This window comes from Myotis lucifugus, unplaced genomic scaffold (genome assembly GCF_000147115.1).
Source record: "Myotis lucifugus unplaced genomic scaffold, Myoluc2.0 scaffold_119, whole genome shotgun sequence".
Classification (NCBI taxonomy): domain Eukaryota; kingdom Metazoa; phylum Chordata; class Mammalia; order Chiroptera; family Vespertilionidae; genus Myotis; species Myotis lucifugus.
In genome coordinates, this window is record NW_005871167.1 from 2,996,713 (window position 1) to 3,021,382 (window position 24,670).

The 24,670-nt window shown below is 41.0% G+C and overlaps 1 protein-coding gene and 1 non-coding gene across 6 annotated transcripts in view; both read right to left on the bottom strand.

Moving 5' to 3' along the window:
• The window catches only part of RBMS2 (RNA binding motif single stranded interacting protein 2), a 47,358-nt gene extending 23,869 nt beyond the window's left edge, over positions 1-23,489 (bottom strand). For 2 of the 5 annotated variants that reach the window (XM_014459951.2, XM_023758028.1), the window contains exon 1: positions 23,313-23,486. In XM_014459951.2, the coding sequence (XP_014315437.1) occupies positions 23,313-23,378 (66 nt within the window). In that variant the 5' untranslated portion in view covers positions 23,379-23,486. Of the gene's footprint in view, positions 1-23,312 lie in introns of all 5 variants that reach the window. The other 3 variants (XM_023758027.1, XM_014459949.2, XM_006093622.3) reach the window with 3 other exon arrangements.
• LOC111827028 lies at positions 20,042-20,148 on the bottom strand. Its single transcript, XR_002830487.1, has one exon. It is a non-coding gene; the product is annotated as a U6 spliceosomal RNA (small nuclear RNA).
• Positions 23,490-24,670: the final 1,181 nt, after the last annotated feature.

Sequence of the window (24,670 nt, forward strand, 5' to 3'; positions counted from 1 at the left end):
TTTTGGTGGTGATGGTGGTAGTGAGGAATTGGATTAGTAACAGAAGAAAAGAGAACCATAAATATCAAAGAGGGAAATCTTCCCCCAAAGAATCTTAATTCATGTAAAATATGCCTTTTATATTTCATGCCTCTGACCTTTAGCAAACTTCAAAATCAAAGTCTTGCCCGCCAGTGTGGATCAGTGATTGAGCATCGACCCACGAACCAAGAAATCTCTGATTTCTGGTCAGGGCGCATGCCCGGGGGTGTAGGTTGCGGGTTCTATCCCCAGCTGGGGAGGTGCCGGAGGCAGCGGATCGATGTTGATGTTTCTATCTCTCTCTCCCACCCTCTCTCTCTAAAAATTAATAAAAACATTTAAAAAAAAACTTTACTCAGGCTAAGATATGTTAAAGCAGGTATTTCCCCACCTTTATCAGATCAGGCATACCTTGGAGATACTGCAGGTTCGTTCGGTTCTAGACACCACAATAAAGCGAGTATTACAATAACGCAAGTCGCACACATTTTTTGGTTTCCCAGTGCATATAAATAAATGTTTTCACTATACTCTCGTTTATTAAGTGTGCAATAGCATTATGTCTAAAAGCATTATGTATTATACATACCTTAATGAGAAAATACTTTATTGCCAAAAAATGCTAAGCTTCATCTGAGCCCTCAGCGAGTCATAATCTTTTTGCTGGTGGAGGGTCTTGCCTCAGTGTTGATGGCTGCTGACTGACCAGGGTGGTGGCTGTGAAGGCTGGGGTGGCTGTGCCAATTTCTTAAAATAAGGCAACAGTGAAGTTGGCCACATTGACTGACTGTTCCTTTCACAAATGATTTCTCTATAGCAGGTGAGGCTGTTTGATAGCGTATTAACCACAGTAGAACTTCTTTCAAAATGGGGGTCAATCCTCTCAAACCCTGCCACTGCATTAGCAACTAAGCTTATATAATATTCTAAATCCTTTGTTGTCATTTCAACAATCTTCCCAGCATCTTCACCAGGAGTAGATTCCATCTCAAAATACCACCCTCTTCGCTCATCCGTAAGAAGTAACTCCTCATTTGTCTCATCACGAGATTGTAGCAATTCAGTCCTATCTTCTGGCTCTACTAGTTTTCTGGCTCTTTCTTTTCCCACCATACCTGCAGTTACTTCCTCCGCTGAAGTCCTGAACCCCTCAAAGTCATCACGAGTGTTGGAATCAACTTCTTCCAAACTCCTGTTAATGTTGATATTTTGATTCTTCCCATAAATCGCAAATGTTCTTAATGGAACACAACACGGTGAATCCTTTCCAGAAGGTTTTCAATTTACGTTGCCCAGATCCATCAGAGGAGTCACCCCTAACAATGGCAGCTATAGACTAATGAAATGTGTTTCATTTTTTCAATAGATTTTTTTTTTTAGAGAGAGGAAGGGAGAAGGAGAGGGAGAGAGAGAGAAACATTGATGTGAGAGAGAAACATCGATGTGAGAGAGAAACATCGATCGGTTGCTTCCCGTACCCACCCCCGGACCCAGACCAAAACCACAACCTGGGCATGTGCCCTGACAGAATCAAACTGGCAACCTTTCGGTGCACGGGATGATGCTTAACCAACTGAGCCACAGTAGCCAGAACTGAAATTTGTTTCTTAAATAATAAGACTTGAAAATCAAAATTACTCCTTGACTCATGAATGTTGTGTTCCATGAATACTTTAATCTCCTAGTACATCTCCATCAGAGCTCTTGGGTGTCCAGGTGCATTGTCAACGAACAGTAATATTTTGAAAAGAATCTTTTTTTTCTGAGCAGTAGGTCCCAATAGTGGGCTTAAAATATTTAATAAACCATGTTGTAACCAGATATACTGTCATCCAGACTTGATTGTTCCACTGATAAGGCACAGGCCAAGTACCTTTGGCATAAATCTACTTACGGGCTCTAGGATTAGGGGAATGGTAAATGATCATTGGCTTCAGTTTAAAATCACCAGCTACATTAGCCCCTAATAAGAGAGTCAGCCTGCCCTTTGAAGCTTTGAAACCAGGCATTGGCTTCTCTCTAGCTATGAAAGTCCTAAATGGCATCTTCTTCCAGTACAAGGTTGTTTTGTCTACATTGATTGAAAATCCATTGTTTAGTGTAGATGCCTTTATTAATTATCTCAGCTAGATCTTCTGGATAACTTGCTTCAGTGTCTACATCAGCACTTGCTGCTGCACCTTGTACTTTTAAAATTATATTATATATATACATATACATATACATATACATATACATATACATATACATATACATATACATATATGTTTTTATTAATTGTAGAGAGAGAGGAAGGAAGAGGGAGAGAGAAAAACATCAATGAGAGAGGAGCATCATGGATTGGCTGCCCCCTGTATGCCCCCTATTGGGAATGGAGACCCCAGCCTGGGCAGCGCCCTGACCTGGAATCAAACTGGAGACTTCTCTTCTCGGTCCATGGGACACTCAACCAGAGCTGTGCTTTGCACTGTTATGTACGGAGACGGCTACTTTCCTTAAATCTCATAAACCAACTTCTATCTTCACACTTTCCTCCTGCAGCTCTCACCTCTCTCAGCCTTCATAGTATTGAAGAAAGTGAGGGCCCTGCTCAGGATTAGGCTTTGGCTTAAGAGTGCTGTGGCTGGTGTGGCCTTCTATCCAGACCACGACAACTTTCTCCATATGAGCGATAAGGCTGTTTCTCTTTCTTATCACTCATGTGTTCACTGAAGTAGCACCTTTAATTTCTGTCAGAAACTTATCCTTTGTGGCCCAAACTGGTGTTCTCAGTGGCTAGAGCATCAGCCCCACACACCAATGCATCTCAGGTTCAAGTCCTAGTCAAGGGCATGTGCCTGGGTTGCAGGTTTGATCCCCAGCTCCTGTTAGAATGACTTATTTAAAAAAACAAAAACAAGAAATAACAAATGCTGGCACAGATGTGAAGAAAAGGGAATCCTGAAGCACTATTGGTGGGAATATAGAATTAAAAACAGTCTGGACCTACACACCCACAAACACACACATCCACATCTACAAAAATAAATAAAAATAAGAACAGTATGGAGCTTCCTCAAAAAATTAAAAATAGAACTTCATCAGTTCCATCAGTCCCACTTCTGAGTATGTATCCTAAGGAGATGAAATCACTATCTTAAGAGGTATCTGTACTCCCATGTTCATTGCAGTATTAGCCACAATAACTAAGACATGGAAACAACCTAAGTGCCCATCAATGGATAAATAGGTAAAGAAAATGTGAGATATATATGATTCAGACATTAAAAAAAGAGAAGTAAAGCCCTAGCTGGTTTGGCTCAGTGGATAGAGCATTGGCCTGGGGACTGAAGGGTCCTGGTATTGATTCCTGCCAAGGGCACATGTTCAGGTTGTGGGCTTGATCCCCAGTGGGGGGTGTGCAGCAGGCAGTCAATCAATGATTCTCTCTCATTATTGATGTTTCTTTCTCTCTCTCCCTCTCCCTTCCTCTATGAAATCAATAAAAATATATTTTAAAAAAAGAAGAAGAAGTAAATTCTGCCATTTGCAACAGCTTGGATGGACCTGGAGAGTGTGATGCTGAGCAAAATAAGCCAGTCAGAGAAAGACAAGAATCACATGATCTCACTCATATGTGGACTCTAAAGAACAAAATAAACTGTTGAACAAAATAGATCCAGAGACACAGAAGCACGAAACAGACTGTCGAATCTTAGAGGGAAGGGGAGGTTGGTGGGAGGAGAGGAGAGGTAAACCTAAGGTCTTACATGTATATACGCATAACCCATGGACACAGACAATATGGTGATGAAGGCCTGGGGCGGTGGGGGTGGGGGTGGGGGACGGAGGTGGGAAAGAAGGGGTCAATGGGGGGAAAGGGGAAATATGTAATACTTTCAACAATAAAGATTTTTAAAAATCCTTTAAAAACAAACAAAATTTTTAATAACTTTTTAAGAAAAAAAAGAAATTAGAAGCACCAAGTACCTAAAAAGACTGGGGTGTTAGACACGCAATCAGGCTACCACTGCCCTACTGCTACCTCTTCTCCAGGAGGAAACCAGTTTACTCTGTGGAGGCCGCACCGGGGAACTCTGGATTTACAGCCACTGCTGAGTGGGACAAGGGCTAAACTGAAAACACGGAGATTAAGTAACACCCACAGCCATTTCTCCAACCGCACCCCTCCTAGGAGACTGGAGGATTTCTCTCTGGGAAAACTGACCAGCCCAATAGAAAAGCTCTGTAAATGACGACTTCCAGGTCTGTTCCTATGCAACAGCTTGGTCACCCATAGTGAGGTTTCCCCTTCCCAGCAGGGCTTCCATCTGTTTTGTCAATACCTTCCACTTAAACAGCCAAATCGCATGAGACATTTAAGGAAAACCTTTGAAGTCAATGACCAAAACAAACAGAACACCCCCCCTCCCCACAAAGAAATTCAAAAGAAAAAGAGATAAAATAGAAGAAAAAACTCAATAATAATTTTTTTCTCCAAATATATGTATTTATTGATTCAGAGAGGAAGAGGGAGGGACAGAGAGAGAAGCACCAGTGATGAGAGAGAATCATTGATTGGCTGCCTCCTGCACGCCCCCTCCTAGGGATGGAGCCTGCAACTGGGCCTGTGCCCTGACCTGGAATTGCACTGTGACCTCCTGATTCATAGGTCAACACTCAACCACTGAGCCTCGCTGATCAGGGTCACCTCAAATTTAAAATGTGTTATTTTTAAAGCAAAGGCTGCACAGGTGCCGTTTGAATGAGCACAGGTTGTGACTTAGTGGAAAAACTCAATAATAATTAAAAGTCTCAAAAATTTTAAACAAAAGTATTTCATCGATGAAGCAAAAAATAAATAAATAAACAAAAAAAAAGGAACTTACAGAGACAAAAGTTCTTGGACATTAAAAATATGATAGCAGATATTTTTTAAATATCCATAGAAGGAATAGGAGATAAACAGAAGATAAATAGAAAATATAGTAGTCCCCCCTTATCTGTGGGGATATGTTCCAAGACGCCCAGTGGATGCCTAAAGCCATGGATAGTACCGAGCCCTGTATATACTATGCTTTTTTCTGTACATACATACATACATACCTATAATAAAGTTTAATTTATAAATTAGGCACAGTAAGAGATTAACAGCAATAACCAATAAAATAGAATAATTATAACAATATGCTGCAATGAAAGTTATATGAATGTGGCCTGTCTCTCTCTCTCTTTCTCTCTAACAATTTTTATGTATTTCAGGCCAAACCTATTCCTAAGTCTGTGTGACCATTCCTTACTTGCATTAGATGGCGTAATGTCACTCATTTCAGGGGTTCCCTTCCTGAAGTCTTCATAGAGGCTCAATGCTTTCTGCCGCAACACGGGCCCAGCAATCAGAACACACTTTCTGTGTGGGTCTTCCACCCACAAATTTAATTAAGCACTTACCATGCACTATGGCTGTAACTTTTGCAGTTTGAGGTGCAATAGCAAAACCAGCATAAATTTCTTTTTCCTTCCTCACAATTTCACAGACAGAAGATTCGTTCTTACTATAGATCTTAGCAACTTCAGCACACAGTTTTTAAAAATTTTCTTATTAAATTGATAACTTTCACCTTTTCACTAAAAGGAAGCACTTTACAGTTTCTCTTTGGCATATCCAAATTGCCAGCATCACTACTCTTGTGCTTTTAGGCCATTATTGAGTAAAACACGGGTTACTTAACACAAGCACTGCAATACCAAATCAGCCAATCTCCCAACCAAGAAGCCTACTAAGGGACTGGATATGCTAGACCAGTGATGGCGAACCTATGACACGCGTGTCAGAGGTGACACGCGAACTCATTTTTTTGGTTGATTTTTCTTTGTTAAATGGCATTTAAATATATAAGATAAATATCAAAAATATAAATCTTTGTTTTACTATGGTTGCAAAGATAAAAAAATTTCTATATGTGACACGGCACCAGAGTTAAGTTAGGGTTTTTCAAAATGCTGACACACCGAGCTCAAAAGGTTCGCCATCACTGTGATAGACAGAGGGATGATTCATGTCCCAGGCGGGACGGAGCAGGAGGGTGTGAGATTTTAGCATGTTACTTAGGACAGCACGCTACTAAAAGCTTATGAATGTTCATTTCCCCATTTGATGGGGGGGAAAAGTCTTTTCAACAAATGGAATTGGGAAAACTGCATATCCACCTGCAAAAGAATGAAGTTGGACCCTGGCCAGGCAGCTGTTGGTTCGAGCATTGTCCCAATATGCCAAGGTTTTGGGTTCAATCCCTGATCAGAGCACATCCAAGAATCAACCAATGAATGCATAAATAAGTGGAACAACAAATCAGTGAATCTCTCTCTCTTTTCTTCTCTCTAAAATCAATAAAATAAAAAATAAGAATTAAAAAATAATGAAGTTGGACCCTTACCTTACACTGTACACAAAAATTAACCCCAAATGGATCAAAGACCTAAACATAAAAGCTAAAACTATAAAACTCTTGAAAGAAAACAAAGGGGGAAAGCTTCATGAAATTGGATTTGACAATTTCTTAGATATGACACCAAAAACATAGGCAACAGAAGAAAAAATGATAAATTAAACTACATCAAAATTAAAAACTATACTTCAAAGAACACAAGCATGAGTAAAAAGGAGCTTACAGAATGAAAAAATATTCACAAGTCACATATCCGCTAAGAAGTTAATATTCAGAATAGATAAAGAACAACAACTTAACAACAAAAAACCAACAATTCATTAAAAAATGGGCAAAGGACTTAAAAAGACATTTTTTAAAATAAGATATACAAACTGCCAACAAGTACATGAAAAGATGCTCAACATCACTAATCATTAGAGACATGCAAATCAAAACTACGAGACACCATCTTACAACCATTAGCATAGCTACTATCAAAAAAACTGAAGATAAGTGTTGGCAAGGAGTGGAAAAATCAGAAGAACCCTTGCGCACTGTTGATGGGAATGTGAAATGGTATAGCTGCCATGGAAAAAAAATATGGTGATTCCTCAAAACATTAAAAATAGAATTACCATATGATTCAGCAATTCCACCTCTGGGAATATACCCAAAGGGACTTGAAAACAGAGTCTTGAAGAGATATTTATACATCCATGTTCATAGCGACATTATTCACAATAGCCAAAAGATGGGAAAAGCCCAACTGTCCCTCACAGATGAATGGATCAACAAAATGTGGTCTATACATTCAACAAAATATTACTCAGCCTTAAAAAGCAAGGAGATTCTCGTCCTGGCTGGGCAAGCTCGGTTGGTTAGAGCATCATCTGCTGCACCAAGGTTGTGGGTTCAATCCCCAGTCTGGACACATACAAGAATCAACCAATGAATGCATGGATAGGTAGAACAGTGGGTCAATCTCTCTCTCTCTCTCTCTCTGGGTCAATCTCTCTCTCTCTCTCTCTCTCTCTCTCTCTCTCTCTCTCTCTCTCTCATCAACCAATAAATAAAAAAGGATGAACCTTCAGGACATTATACTGAATGAAATGAGCTAATTGCAAAAAGACAAATACTATATGATTCAATTGCAAAAAGACAAATACTATATGATTCCATTTATATGAGGCATTTAGAGAATTCAGAGAGACAGAAAGTAGAACAGTGGTTGCCAGAGGCTGGGGGGGAGGGGGCAGTTGTTTAATAATGAATGTAGACATTCGGCTTTGCAAGATGAAAAGAGTTCTGGAGATTGGTTGCACAGCAATGTAAGTAAATGTACTTAACACTATTATAATGTCCACTTAAAAATGGGGAAAATGAACATTACGCTAAGTGAAACAAGCCAGTCAGAGAAAGATAAGTACCATATGAATTCACTTATATGTGGAATCTAATGAACAAAATAAACTAACAGACAAAATAGAAACAGACTCACAGAGAATAGACTGACTGCTATCAGAGGGAAGAGGGGTGCAGGGCTGGGTGGAAAAGTGAAGGGATTAAGCACATGCACACAAAATGCACAGACACAGACAACAGTATGGTTATTACCAGAGAAGTTGGCGGGGGGAGTAGAAGAGGGTATGGGGAGGGGGAAATGGTGATGAAAGGAGACTTGATTTGGGTGGTGAACACACAATATAATATACAGATGATATATTATAGAATTATATATCTGAAACCTATATAATTTATTAACCAGTATTGCCCCAATAAATTCAATAAAAAAGTTTTGTAAAAATGACAAAAATGGTAAATTTTATGTAATGTACATTTTACCAAAATTAAAAATAAATACAAAATAAAATAAATAAAAAACAAATACAGCCTGGCGGGGTGGCTCAGTTGGTTGAGTGTCATCCTGCACACCAAAAGAAAAAGGTTTCAGGTTCTATTCCTGGTCAGAGAACTTATCTAGGTTGCAGGTTTGATCTCTGATTGGGACGTGGGGGGGGGGGGGGGGGGAGCTTACAAGAGGCAACTGATCAATGTTTCCTTTACACATCAATGTTTCTCTCTCTCTCCATAAAATCCTCAGGTGAGGATTGGAAAAAAAAATACTCTATAGAACTTCTCTTACAAGAAGCTTGATTACAAATAAATAAATAAATGTACTCTTTGAAAAAATAAATAAAGGATAGTAATGATTAAACAAAAAGAAGCTTGATCATAAAAAGGATCAGAACAATGGGACAGTAACTGGCAGGAGACATGAAATTAAAGCAGCTTTTCTCTTTATTATTTTTTAAGATGACAGACACTGTTGACGTCTTTCTACGCAAAAAAGAATAAAGAGAATGGAATCATGTCTTCCATAGGTAATTTTAGTTATAATTGCTCACCTTATGATCATTAACTATGTTATCAATAAAGTAGGTACTAGTGCAGTGATGGCGAACCTTTTGAGCTCGGCGTGTCAGCATTTTGAAAAACCCTAACTTAACTCTGGTGCCGTGTCACATATAGAAATGTTTTGATATTTGCAACCATAGTAAAACAAAGACTTATATTTTTGATATTTATTTTATATATTTAAATGCCATTTAACAAAGAAAAATCAACCAAAAAATGAGTTTGCGTGTCACCTTTGACACGCGTGTCATAGGCTCGCCATCACTGTACTAGTGTTATGGGTAAGCCCAGGTTTTTGGCCCGGAGTACCAGCAAGAATGAAGTTAGCATTTACTGAGATGAAGAAGACAGTGAGGACAGTTTTGGCGGGCGGACAGGCAGGAAGCAGGCTGCAGCTTTGTTGTAAACATGTTAAATTTCAAATGTCTAATAAACATCTACATGGTGGTGCTACCTGTGATGTTAAATATATGAATCTGGGAAGCAGGAGGGCAGTCCAGGGTGGAAATATAATTTGAGAGTTGTCACATATAGATGATATTTAAAGTTACGAGGCTGAATAAAATTATAAAGGGAGAAGTGTGGACAGAAAAACTCAAGGAGTGAGTCTACAAGGTTTGGAGATCAGGAGAGTTGTCACATATAGATGATAAAGAAGAGAGGCCATAAATACAAGAGGAATAGGAGAGTGTGGTGTTCTGTGAACCCAATCAAGAAAGTGTGCTTTTGTTTGTTTTGGGGGGTATATTTTTCCATTGGTTTTTTTAGAGAGTGGAAGGGAAGGGGCGAGACAGAGAGATAGATAAACATCAATGTGAAAGAAACACATCTATTGGTTGCCTCCCGCATGCAACCAAGGTATGTGCCCTTGACCAGAATTGAACCCAGGACCTTTCAGTTCACAGGTCGATGCTCTATCCACTGAGCCAAACTGGCTAGGGCAAGAACATGTTTTGAGGAACAGGGTGATCAAGAAACTGTGTCAAGTGTTGGTAACAGATTAAGTAAGATGAGGGTTAAGAACTGACCATTCAAGAATATGAAAGTCTGATTTCAACAATAAAGATTAAAAAAAAAGAAAGAATATGAAGGTCTGGCACTGGCAGTGTGGCTCTGTAGTTAGAGCACCAGCCCAAGCATCAAAGGGCCCCAGGTCCAATTCCTGGTCAAGGGCACATACCTGGGTTGCAGGTTAGATCCCCAGCCTGGTTGGTGTGTGTGCAGGAGGCAACCAATCGGTGTGTTTCTCTCTCTCCCCACCCCTCCCTCCCTCCTTCCACTCTCTCTAAAAATCAATGGAAAAGATATACTTGGATGAGGAGTAACAACAGAAAAAGAATATGAAAGTCTGCCCTGGCAGGTGTAGCACAGTTGGTTAGGGCGTCGTCCCCTGCACCAAACAGTCACGGGTTTAATCCCCAGTCAGAGCACACACGTAGGTTGTAGGTTCAATCCCCATCAGGGTGCATAAGGGAAGCACCAATTGATGTTTCTCTCTCCCACTGATATTTCGCTGTCTCTCTCTCTCCCCCTCGCCCTTCCTCTCTCTCTAGAACCAATGAAAAACACATCCTCAGATGAGTATTTAAAAGAAAAAGGAGCCCAGCCAGTGAGGCTCAGGGGTTGAGCGCGACCTATGAACCAAGAGGTCCTGGTTCGATTCTGGGTCAGGGCACATGCCCGGGTTGCAGGCTTGATCGGGTGTGCAGGAGGCAGCTGATCAATAATTCTCTCTTATCATTGATGTTTCTCTCTCTCTCTCTCTCTCTCTCCCTCACTCTCTTCAATCAATACAAATATATTAAAAATAAATAAATAAAGGGAAGAGGAGAAATGAGGCAGCAGCAGGAAAAAATGGTATCAAGAAAAAGGGTTTTTTGATAAAAGAAATAACAATCTATTTACATGCTGGTATGTGATTGTAAGTATAAATATTACTGATCCTGACCCTGGCTGGTGTGGCTTAGTTGGTTGAGCATCGTCCCATGTACCAAGAGGTCACTGGTTCCATTCCTGGTCAGGTCACAAGTCTGGGTTGCAACTCCATCCCCAGCAGGGGGCAGCCGATCAATGTTTCTCTCTCTCTCTCTCTCTCTCTCTCTCTCTCTCTCTCTCCAATAAAAACATATTTTTTGTTGCTGTTAATCCTCACCCAAGGATATTTTCCCATTGATTTTTAGAGAGAATGGAAGAGAGAGAGAGAGAGAGAGAGAGAGAGAGAGACATTAATGTGAGAGAGACACATCGATTGGTTGCCTCCTGCACATGCCAGGAGATTGAGCCAGCAACGGAGGTACATACCCTTGACTGGAATCGAACCTGAGACCCTTCAGTCCACAGGCTAATGCTCTATCCACTGAGCCAAACTGGCTAGGGTCAAAACATATTTAAAAAAAATAAATATTACTGATCCTCAAAATAACCCAATAAAGGATATCAGTACTTTACAACGAAGGATACAAGGTCAGGGAGCCTAAGAAACTTGGAACTAGGTCATGGCTTTTAAGTGACAAAAGCCACATTTAAACTCAGCTCTAAGTCCACATTTCACATTTTATATAGAATATAATACTGCCCTCTTTGCTTAACCTTAATTGAATGCCTAACATTAACTAAATTACACTTATTAGGATATATTTTAATAGCCTTTAAATTTTTTAAATTTATTTTTATTTTTTATTTTTTTAATTAAATCTTTATTGTTCAGATTATTACATTTGTTCCTCTTTTCCCCCCCCCATAGCTCCCCTCCACCCAGTTCCCACCCCACCCTCTGCCCTTACTCCCCCACTGTCCTCATCCATAGGTGCACGATTTTTGTCCAGTCTCTTCCCGCACCCCCCCACACCTTTCCCTCCTGAGAATAGTCAGTCCACTCCCTTTCTATGCCCCTGATTCTATTATATTCACCAGTTTATTCTGTTCATCAGATTATTTATTCACTTGATTTTTAGATTCACTTGTTGATAGACGTGTATTTGTTGTAAATTGATTTTTAGAGAGAGGAGAAGGGAGAGGGAAAGAGAAATATCAATGTGAGAGTGAAACATCGATTGGCTGCCTCCTGCATGTCCCCCATTGGGGATGGAGCCTGAAACCCAGACATGTGCCCTGACTGGGAATCGAACTAGCAACCTTTTGGTGCCCAACGGAACACTGCCCGAACAGCTGAGCCACACTGGCCAAGGCAGGATGTATTTTTAAAATAACTACTACATAGGCTGAAGGTGCTGTATCAGGTGTTCTGGAGAACAATAAACTGAATAACCTTTACAGGGTACGCACTCCAGCAATGAGGATAAAACAATCACCTGAATGATTCCCATACAATGCAAAATTACATAAAAACCTTAAAAGAAGTACAAAGTATGATGGAGGCTCAGAAAAAGGGAGGTGGAGATTTTGGAGATGCTTTACAGAAAAGGTAACATTTCAGCTGAACTTAAAGAGATAGGCAGGGTTTTGAAAGGCAATTTTGACTGCGAGCTCTTAAAGGGCCACAACCTCGCCTAGCCCCAACGCGTAACAGGTTGCAGCTGTTTAATGAATGTGGGTGGAGCGCATAAATGAACAAAAAGGCCATTCCAAAAGGAAGAAACAACAAAAGAATCAGAGGCTGAGTACATAAGGCCCATCAACAAAAGGATCAGAGAGTGCGAGGGATAGAAATAATGACATATATTTGGAAAATAAGTGGAACTTGTCATGATTCTTTTTATATTTTGGCTTCCATATCTATCTCCCATCTTTTTTTTTTTAATGTTTTTATTGATTTTTTTTTTTTTAGAAAGAGGGGAAAGGAGAAGGATGGAGAGATAGGAACATTGATGAGAGAGAAACATCATCAATTGACTGCCTCCTGCAGGCCCCCTACTGGGGATTGAGCCCGCAACCTGGGCATGTGCCCTGACCAGGAATTGAACCGGTGACCTCTTGGTTCCTGGGTCAATGCTCACCCACTGAGCCACACCAGCCTTTATTTCCCGTCTTTAAGAAAATTCTCTCAACACCATCCCCATCCTCTGCCAGCCTTTACCTCATTTCTCTGCTCCCCATCTTTTAAAAAATAATTGTATTGATGTATAATTTATATGCCATGTAATTAACCCATTTCAAGTATAAATCAATGGTATTTGGATCACAGAGTTGTGTAACCATTACCACAATCAATTTTAGAACATTTCCGCCCTGGCCAGTGTGTCTCAGTTGGTTGAGCACCATCCCACATACCAAGAGCTTGCCAGTTTGATTCCCAGTAGTGGGTGTGCAGGAGGCAGCCAATTGATGTTTCTCTTTCTCTCCCTCTCCCTTCCTCTCTCTAAAATCAATAAAAACATATTTTTTAAAAAATTTAGAACATTTTCATTACCTGAAAACGAAACCCATTACCCACCATTACCAGTCCCTCCCATTCCCCTCCAACCATCCCCCTTCCCAAAGACCTAGGTAACCACCAATCTGGTGTCTCTGGGAATTTGCCTATTCTGGATGTTTCACATAAATGAAAATATAAAATATGTGTTTTTCTGTGAATGGCTTCTGTCACTGGCATAATGTTTTCAGGGTTATCCATTTTGTAGAATGTATCAGTACTCTTCCTTTTTATTGAATAAAATTAAAAATTCTACTGTATGGGTATACGCAACATTTTATTTCTCCATTCATCATTGAGAAATATTTGGACTATTATAAACAATGCTGCTATGAATATTGGTATCCAGGTTTTTGTGTAGACATCTTTTATTTTATTTATTTATTTATTGTACTAAGAGATAGCCAGTTTTATTCCAGGCTGGAGCAAGTCTAGCCGTGAGTGAATATAAAAGGCCGTTTTGAAGAATTACAGGAGTTATTCTTTGTGGTGCCTCCACCTTAAATCCATACTTTTCAATACAGCCATTAAGTTTTCCAGCTTTATAAAATGGGATTGCCATCACCACCCAAATTTGGCTAAATATTCCAGGCACAGGTGAAGCAAGAATAGCTGGGTGCAAAACCAGCCACTGCCTGCACATCTTACTTGTGTACTCCGATCTCAGGGTCCGCCACCTCATTGTGCGATGTCATCCCGACAGCACAGAGCTCCTGTGGATCCAGAGTGTGATGAAGAACAGCGACTGCTGCCTGGAACCACTCATGCTTCCCAGTGGACTGAGTGTCTCAGCGATCAGGCCTCTGTGGGACCATCACCTGCTGTTCCGCGCTCCTCAGCGGCCTTCTCCCTATTCTCGGGCGCCACTACTAGCATGCCCCTGCACATAGATCTTACTTTCTCTTGGGTATAAACCAGAAATGTGTTTAACCTTTTAAGGAAATGCCAAACTGCTTTCCAAAGAAACTGCCCATTTTACATTCCCACCAGCAGTGTATGAAGGGTCCAATTGTTCTACATCACTACCTGTCTTTTTCATTACAGCCATCCTGGAGAGGGTGAAGTGATAGCTCATTGTTTTGACTTGCATTTCTTCAATGGCTAATGATGCTGAGCATCTTTTCATGGCTACTTACAGATCTTCTTTGGAGAAATATCTATTCAGATCTTTAGCCCATTTTTTAATTGGGTTCTGCTCTCCATCTTAATCAAAGTTCTTAAAAGATTGGTCTGTACACACCCCATGTATACTTCCTTACCTTGTTTCACTCAATGACCCCCTCCAACCTTGCTTTTTGCTCCCCACTCTGAAATTGTTTGTCAAAGTCACCAACCACCCCTACACTGACAAAATCAACGACTATCCTTCCATCTTCATCTTTCAGGATAAAATTATGGTTTGCACATTTGCATTTAATTCCAACTGACCTCTTATTCTAATCTTTATTTTCCCTGTCCCGTTTTTTACCTATATTTTTGTTTTACAGAATATTTTCTTATAGCATGAGAAATATAAACCAACAATCAAAGGATATATCCAGAGAACTATAGGTAACACAACTGGCTAAACCAGAGTGAATGTATGGAATCATGGGGAATGATAAAGATTATGACTGAAACTTAATGAACCTGATCATTTGGGAGGATCTGTGGAAGGAGTTGGGCTTATGAGATGAGTTCTTGCATTCGATGGCATCAAGAGAACCTGCCAGGCCGGTGTGCAGGCTTGATCCCCAGTGTGGGGTGTGCAGGAGGCAGCCGATTCATCATTGATGTTTCTATCTCTCTCTCCTTCTCCCTTCCTCTCTGAAATCAATAATATATATATATATATATATATATATATATATATATAGAGAGAGAGAGAGAGAGAGAGAGAGAGAGAGAGAGAGAGAGAACCCTATAGGAAGAACTCTATGCTTAAATGAAACTCTATGGTTGTAACTGCCTCTCCCCTTAACTTCCTTTTTCCTCTCTATAAGTACCTCTCCATCTTGGCACACAGGGCAGTATAGCTTGCCATGTCTGCATGTACTGGGTTGCAATCCTTTCTTTTCCCTGGTTTTTGTAGTTAATGGGGGTAGATGGGGAAGATAAGGAAAGGCTAGATCAATAGTGAGTACTGGGCTAAGGATTTGAACTTTGTTTAGCAGGTACTATATAGTCATTAAAAGTTTTTATACAGCCCAGCTGGCGTGGCTCAGTGGTTGAGGGTCTACCTATGAACCAGGAGGTTACGGTTCGATTCCTGGTCAGGGCACATGCCCGGGTTGCAGGCTAGATCTCCAGTGGGGGTTAGGGGGGCGTGCAGGAGGTAGCTGACCAATGATTCTCATCATTGATGTTTCTACCTCTCTCTCCCTCTCCTTTCCTCTCTGAAATCAATAAAAAAATATTTTTTTAAAAAAAGGTTTGATACAAGAAATGCTCAGCAGGGGAGGAACCCAGATGGCGGCATAGCTACACACCTGTACTTGCTGTCTCACACAACCACATCAAAACTATAACTAAAAGACAAAACGGATATCATCCAGAAGCATGGGAAGGCTGGCTGAGTGGAAGTTATACAACTAGAAGGAAAGAGAAAAGCACATTGAGACTGGTAGGAGGTGCGGAGGTGCGGAAGTTCGGAGGTACGAAGGCGCGCACAGAAATGGGCTGGCAACTGGGTAGGCTGTTCAATCGGGAGGGAGATAGAAGCTCCCGATTGCTCTAAACTCCAGTTCTGGGCGAGACTCTGGGGACCCAGAATCATACGGGGAGAAACTGGACTGTCTGGCATCGGGACAGGAACACGAGGGCAGCTTTCTCACAGAGGTGCCTGCATGGGGCCACGGGACACAGAGACCTGGGAACCTCTCCGAGGAGTGGCTGACTGGCAGCCATTGCTGGTTGCTCCGCCCTGGTGATTCCCTGAGATCCCGCCCCACCCAATTTTACAACCCCACCCAAGCTGTGAGCAGAGGCTTTTCCATATGAATGGCCTGTTCTTTTGCAACGTAAAACCTAACAAACTGCTGCTGGGTCAAAGAGTGCCAAAGCTTCCAAAAGAAGGCCAAGGCTTGACAGCAACCTGCATTGCTTCACAGTCGGGCCTTGTCTGGGCACTTCCAAACCACAAACAAAGAGGGGGAATCTGCAGATCTCTCTGTAGCTCCTGCTGGGTGGCCTCAGGCAGTGGCTGACTTTGCACCTCCTTGGAGATCCAAGAGCCAGTGTACCCAGTGGTCAGCATGAGACCATAACAGAGTACAACTCTTCACATCCATAAGTGACACACTCAAGGGGCAGACTCAGTGAGCACCAAAGCCCCATTGAAGCAAGTCCTGCCCCATAAGGGTGTATACAGCACAGAAGTTCTCCCACTGCAGACACAGCTGGTCCTCACAGCCAATTGGCCTGATGGTCAATTCCTCCCAGTGATACCAACAGCAATCAAGGCTTAACTACAACAAGACTGTGCACACAGCCCACAAAGGGGTGCACCAAGAGTGCCCACCTCAGGTAGTTAGGGAGGCTGAGCCACTGGGCCCTATAGGACACCTAGCACACAAAGCCACTCTATCAACACAGGGAAGCAACCAAAATGCGGAGACAAAGAAACAGGTCACAAACGAAAGAAATGGAGGACAGCAAACGACTGGATATAGAGTTTAAAACCATGGTTATAAGGTTACTCAAGAATCTTCTAGAAACCTCTGAGAAATTTAGTGAGACCCTCAAGGATATGAAAAAGGACCAACTAGAAATTAAGCATACACTGACTGAAACAAAGAATAATATACAGAGATCCAACAGCAGACTAGAGGATCCCAAGAATCAAGTCAAAGATTTGAAATATGAAGAAGCAAAAAACACCCAACCAGAAAAGCAAAAAGAAAAAAGAATCCAAAAATATGAAGATAATGTAAGGAGCCACTGGGACAACTTCAAGCGTACCAACATCCAAATTAAGGGGGTGCCAGAAGAAGAGAGAGAGCAAGATATTGAAAACCTATTTGAAGAAATAATGACAGAAAACTTCCCCTACCTGGTGAAAGAAATAGACTTACAAGTCCAGGAAGTGCAGAGAACCCCAAACAAGAGGAATCCAAAAAGGACCACACCAAGACACATCATAATTAAAATGCCAAGAGCAAAAGACAAAGAGAGAATCTTAAAAGCAGCAAGAGAAAAACAGTTAGTTACCTACAAGGGAGTACCCATACAACTGTCAGCTGATTTCTCAACAGAAACTATGCAGGCCAGAAGGGAGTGGCAAGAAATATTCAAAGTGATGAATAGCAAGAACCTACAACCAAGATTACTCTACCCAGCAAAGCTATCATTTAGAATTGAAGGTCAGATAAAGAGCTTCACATACAAGAAAAAGCTAAAGGAGTTCATCACCACCAAACCAATATTATATGAAATGCTGAAGGGTATTCTTTAAGAAGAGGAAGAAGAAGAAAAAGGTAAAGATAAAAATTATGAACAACAAAGTGACAACAAATACATACCTATCAATAAGTGAATCTAAAAATCAAGTGAATAAAAAATCTGACGAACAGAATAAACTGGTGAATATAATAGAAAGGGAGTGGACTGACAATTCTCGGGGAGAAGGGGGTGAGGGGGGTGCGGGAAGAGACTGGACAAAAATTATACGCCTATGGATGAGGACAGTGTGTGTGTGGGGGGGTAAGGGCATGGAGTTGGGTGGAAACTGGGTGGAGGGGAGCTATGGGGGGAAAAAGAGGAACTGTAATAATCTGAACAATAAAGATTTATTTTAAAAAAAAAGAAATGCTCAGCACTAGACTACTGGAATGTTGGAAGGTTGTTCTGGCAGCAGGTATAAAATTACCTGGGGGCAAGGATTAGGGGAAGAGAAATAGGAGGTAAGGAGATCATGCTAGATGTTTATTATCAAAGTAAAGATAATCTGTAATGAGACCATAAATTTGTGTAATAGTACAAAAACAGGAAAGGAGGATCAATGAAAAGACATTACCACTAAACGTTAACCAACTGAGTTAATTGTATTACTGATAACAGAACTAATAGCTGCCCCAATCAAAGATGTTAAAACTAAAAGTTCTTAGTCCACAGTTCTACTAAATATAATTTGATGGAAACTAGATGAAAATGTAGTAAACAAAAGAAATTTCTTTCTCCTTGTCTGAACTATAAACAATTTATAGTATTGCTTCTCATTTTCTTCTCTCTTGAGTAAACTCTGAAAATTTCAGGTAACTCAAGCTTTTAAAAAAGTAAAGATCTGGCAAAGCCCACCAGTCGGCCTTTTATCCTATATAATAAAAGGCTAATATGCAAATTGTCCCCTTGACTGGGAGTTCAACTGGGAGTTTGACCAGGGGGCATGGCCAGCTGGTCAACTGCCCACAGCCCCTCCCCCTGGCTGGCCCCACCTCTATTGGCCCCCCACCTCAATAGGGACCGGGCTGGCCAACCTCCCATGGCTCCTCCCCCCAGGCCAGCCCAGTGCAAATCAGCCCCGATCAGGGTGGGCTGGCCAGACCCTACCAGTGCACGAATTTGTGCACCGGGCCTCTAGTGTATATATCTATATCTATATCTATATCTATATCTATATCTAGAGAGAGAAAGAGAGAGAGAGAGAGATTTCAGGGAGGAAGAGGTAGAGAGAGATAGAAACATCAGTGATGATTGATAAGCTGCCTTCTGCACGACCCCTACTGGGGATCAAGCCCACAACCCAGGCATGTGCCCTTGACTGGAATCGAACCTGGGACCCCTCAGTCCGCAGGCTGACCCTCCATCCACTGAGCCAAACCAGCCAGGGCACCCACCAGTCAGTCTTACGCTCATCATTGCCTCCCACTCTCCATTGATTTTTCAATATAAGATCAAGAGAAAACAGAAATTTATGTAAAATAGGTTGGGAAAGGCAAATTATCCCAGTCCCTTTTATTTTTTCCCAAAGGAAATGATTGTTGATGCTCTGAGGAGTTAAAATATAATAACACATGCCAGGAAGATGATGTCAGGGAAGGTGTGGTTAAGCCCTTTACAAGTCTGAAATTCCTTTAGTCCCAAACATTTCCTCTTTCAATCTCACCTACCTGCAAATCTCTACTGAGGCAACTCTTTCCAACATTGAAGAATCAGTGTTGAGACCCTAGAACACAGATCTTTTTACTTTAGCCTTTTTTTTTTAATGAACTAAGATTAATTAAAGACCATTAAAATAGATTTATTTAATGTACCACATTATTTTACAGAAAATCTCTTTGAAATCCACATTTCCCCCCTTCTGTGACTATTTTAATTCCAAAGAAAGGAATGGATATTCAACACTACATCTTGCCCTGGCCAGTTCGGCTCAGCGGAAAGAGCATCAGGCTTGGGACTGAAGGGTCCTGGGTTCAATTGCAGTCAAGGGCATGTACCGAGGCTAAAGGCTCAATCCCCAGCCCTGCTCGGGGTGTATCCCCAGCCCTGCTCGGGGTGTGTGCAAAGGCAACCAATCGATGTGTCTCTCACATCAATGTTTCTCTCTGTCTTTCTCTCTCGAAAAATATCCTCAGGTAAGGATTCAAACAAACAAACAAACAAACAAACAAACAAACAAACAAAAATACTACATCCTGAGGAAAAAATCTGCCTTTATTAGAAATTATACATGTGTTGTTTTGATTTGCATTCCCTTAATAATTAGTGGTGTTGAGCATCTTTTCATATGTCTGTTTGCCATCTGTATGTCTTGCTTGAAAAAAATATCTAGTCAGATCCTCTGCCTGTTTTTTATTTGGACTATTTATTTTTTTGTTGTTGAGTTGTATGAGTTCTTTTTTGTTTTTTAAATATGGAATGCTTCACGAACTTGCGTGTCATCCTTGAGCAAGGGCCATGCTAATCTTCTCTGTATCATTCCAATTGTAGTATATGTGCTGCCAAAGCGAGCACAGCTGTATGAGTTCTTTATATATTTTGGTATTAACCTCTAATTGGAAATATCATCTCCAAAAAAAAGAAAATATCTTCTCCCATTTGGGTAGTTGCCTTTTTGTTTTGTTGATGGTTTCCTCTCTGTGCAGAAGCTTTCTAGTTGGATGGAGACCCATTTCATTTATTTTTGTTTCCTTTGCCTTTAGAGTCAAATTTAAAAAAAACACCATTGTGAACCATTGTCCAGAAGCTTAGTACTTAACGTTTTCTTCTATGTATTTTATTGTTTCAGCTCTTACATTCAAGTCGTCAATCCATCTTGAGTTAATTTGTGTGTGTGGTATAAGATAGTGATCTAGTTTTATTCTTTGCATGTGGCTGTCCAGTTTATTTGTGTATTCCCAACACCATTTATTGTGTATTCTTGGCTCTTGTATCGTAAATTAATTGCCCATATATGTGTAGGTTTATTTCTGGGCTCTCAATTCCATCCCATTGGTCTCTGTGTGTTTTTGTTTAAAGCAGATATTTTATAATTTGTACTTTTTCAGAAGTTTAGAGTTTGATTGTTCTTTCAATTTTTAATATTTTCGACATGTCCAAGAACGTTATTACCTGGACTTGTTCTACTTGAGAAACTAAATTCTTTTTTTAAAAAAAATATTTTTATTGATTTCAGAGAGGAAGGGAGAGGGAAAGAGAGATAGAAACATCAACGGTGAGAGAGAATCATTGATCAGCTGCCTCCTGCACACCCCACACTGGGGAAGGAGCCCGCAACCCGGGCCTGTGCCCTGACCAGGAATCGAACCGTGACCTCTTGGTTCATAGGTCGATGCTCAATCACTAAGCCACGCCAGCCAGGCAAGAAACTGAATTCTTAATAGAAATGGCAAATAAGCCAACATAAAATTATAACTTTACCTTATACAAAGTCTGGTAGGATACATATTCCAAACTGCTGCCAGATATTTTCCTTGAAGGGTGAGATTTGGGTAATAAACTTCAGAACATGAAGGGAGGACTTGATTTTTAATTTTATAAACCTCTTTATGCTGAAGTTTTTTTTTAAATTGGCATGTCTTATATTTACTAGTAAAAATTAATAAGTTACTTTAAAAATTATACCTTGGATATAAAAATGCACAAATTAGCCGTGGCTGGTGTGGGTCAGTGGTAAAAGCATCAGTGTGCATACTGAAGGGTCAAGGGTTTGAGGATTCAATTCCCCGGTCAAGGGCACCCCCCTCTTCAGACTGTGGGGGAGGCAACCAGTCCATGTGTCTCTGTGTCTATCTCACATCGATGTTTCTCTCTCGCCCCCCCCCTTCCACTCTCTCTGAAAAGCAATGGAAAAAATATCCTCATGTGAGGATTAACACACACACACAAAATGCACAGATTACATGAGCAAATCCATCCAAAACACTTTCCCCAAAAGAGAAGTGAACACATTAAACCCTATATTTTATCACAAAAACAAAGAACAATATAGTAATGCTTTAGTCTAAATATACCAAATAGTCACAAACCTACACATACACACAGGACTCATAAATATAGTCACGAAGTGATGTCATCATAACATTGACGTGTAAGAACCCAAAGAATTCTTGACAAATATATTAGTAAGTATTTATCTACCCCCTACCCCGCCAATGTTTCCTGAATTGCTTCTCAAACCTTACAAGTTATCAAGAAGAGATATAAGATTTAAATACAAACCCATAAGCATACCTCTTTGTCCCCTACGCTATCCTAGATTTAGAAGATGGTTAAATATTTTGTTTTGTTTTATACTACAAGTGGGGGAGGGAGTAGAGAGCTAAGAAAAGAGGAGATTTAGATAGCATCAAATACATGAAACCCCTAGGAGGAAAAAAACTAATTCCTGTAATTCATTTTACTTTATTTTAATGGGTCTGGTTAACTGGAAAGACTTGGAGGGGAAAAATTAGGAAGGAAATTTTCATATAGTACTATATAAGATTTGAAAAGACGAAAGACAGATGAACGATCCCTCTATCAAAGTCATATACAAGGTGTGTGTATGTGTTATAAATATGTGTGTATGTATTATAAATAACCAACAACAGACCTATATTTTTTCAAGGATATAAACAGAATGAACACCATATAAACTAACACCTATAAACTAACGCTAAATGTCTTGGGTCTAAACATTTTCCCCACTGCCTCGATCACATACTCTGTTTAAATCTACCTGTAATAGTCTCTTTAGGTAAATGAGAAAGCAGCAGGAATCCTTCCCCACTTCCAACACTCCCATCAGGTGATCAAAAGATCCCTAAATGTCTATAGTCCCTTTTTTCTTCAAAGAACAGCTACAACACTGAGAGAGGGTAAAGGGTTTTTCTGTTACAGCATGAAGTTCCTCCCTATCAGCATTGTATGCCCTGAAATGTCAGAAAACAAACAAACAAAAAACTGCCAAGGATATTCCTTGGCAAATGTTGGCACGATGTCCACCTCTCTCCAGAGGGCCCCTGGGCCCCAGCAAAGATAACTTTTTGGCGGCCTCTGGTTAATCCCAAAGACTCCAAGGATCCCTGCTGAGCCTGGCCATCGACAGATCTCAAAGCACCAGCAAAACCCACAGAATCGCAGACCTTTCTGCCTTAACCCTAAAGGATGTCTTCTCTTAAGGCTCCTTCCCTTCAGGCTGGGTGGGGTAGGGTCTCGTCTAGAAGACTATACCCAGGTCTTGATGAAGCTGTTGTGATTTCACCAACTATATTTCTGCTACCTGATAATGCTGGTCAAACGGGTAGGAAGGAAGGTGGGGTGGGGAGAACAGAAACAGTTAACCAAAAAGATAAAATAATATTGGAGGGGGGTGGGCTAGGGGCCAGGGTCTGAGATGACATATTATCCCTGTGGAGATTAGGTATATCAGCAGGAAGTCAAACTAACTTCATTTCTCAACGATAAAAACTTGTTTTTAATTCTCCTGCCTTCTCAGGCCTCACATACAAAGACTGTAAATTCCTGGAACTTCAGAACCAGGTGAGAAAAGATGCCAGAAAGTGGTGGAAAAGAGAGAGGTGCTGAGATGAGAAGAGGAATCCTTTTCCTGACTTAAGGAGAATGTTGAAGCCAAGAGCACTCCCGGATCCCCAGAAAAGGAAGTAGCTGAATTCCAAAAAAAGCACTTTCCCTACCTTTTTGTTGTTCTTGTTATAGCCCAAAGTCGAAATCCCAGGTCTGGAAGTCACTGATAGCAGCATTTTCTCTTTAATATTAGGGAGCTAAGAGAGGAGAGGGACAGGGAGGGAAGAGAGAGGGAGAGAGAGAGAGAGAGAGAGAGAGAGAGAGAGAGAGAGAGAGAGAGAGAAGGAAAGGAGAGAAAGGGAGAGGGGGAGAGGGAGAGGGAGGAAGAGAGAGGGAGGGAGGGAAGGAGGGGAAGGAGGGAGGGAGAGAGTAAAGTGAGGGGGAGGAGAAAGGGAGAGAAAAGGAGCAAGAGGGAGAAAAATGAGGGGGTGGGGGTAAAGAATGAGCTTGGGCTGCTTCTTGACGTCACTGGGAGAAGTTAACCCAGAGTCTGGATGAGGCACTACCACTGGGTCCTAATGCCCAAGATGTTATTTTTTAATTTTTCACAGGCTCAGTAGTTCCAGCAAAAAGGAAAGTTCTTAGGTCTACCCTTTCCATTCCATCCCCTTTCCTCCATGAACAAGTTCTGATTCTCTTGAAAAGACCATGAGGAGCCCTGACCGGTTTGGCTCAGTGGATGGAGCGTCGGCCTGGGGACTGAAGGGTCCCGGGTTCGATTCCGGTCAAGAGCATGTGCCTTGGTTAGGGGCATGTCCCCAGTGGGGGGCATGCAGGAGGCAGCTGATCGATGTTTCTCTCTCATCGATGTTTCTAACTCTCTATCCCTCTCCCTTTCTCTCTATAAAAAATAAATAAAATATATTTAAAAGAAAAAAAAAAGAAAAGACCATGAGGATTATTTTCCCTTAGATACCAGCTATAAGATTTCAAGCTTGTCCACTGGGACCCTACCTTGGAGAACATGTGAAGAAAACCATACTAAGAACACGTGAGGCGAGCTCAGGACTCCCCCCCCCACACACACACCCTGTATATTTACAGTGATCTTAGTACATGAAGAAAAAACAAACAGGAGGGCTCCCCAAAGAACAGAGGAAAGCAAAACAGAATGTGGGAAATGACTAGTTTCGTGTCCTTGGACAGTTCTAGTCCTCATGCTAATGGGCTGATGCCTCTCGCTGCTGTTCAGATTCCTACAGGTATGACTTCATGCTTGGGAAGGAATTATCCAACAAGACTATGTCATAAAACGCGGTTCCTAGTGTTTCTCCTTTCCCCCCGGCTTCATTGGGACATAATGCCTTGTGGTTTCTTCAACTATCTTATTTGACTCTTTATCTCACTGTTTCCTAGTCTCCACAACTAGAGGTACTCACCCAACCTGGGATCTATGCCCAAACTCAAGTTCACAGAGATGTTTTTTAATGGCTCGTCTCTGAGCTGTAGAAGAAAAAAAAAAAAACTA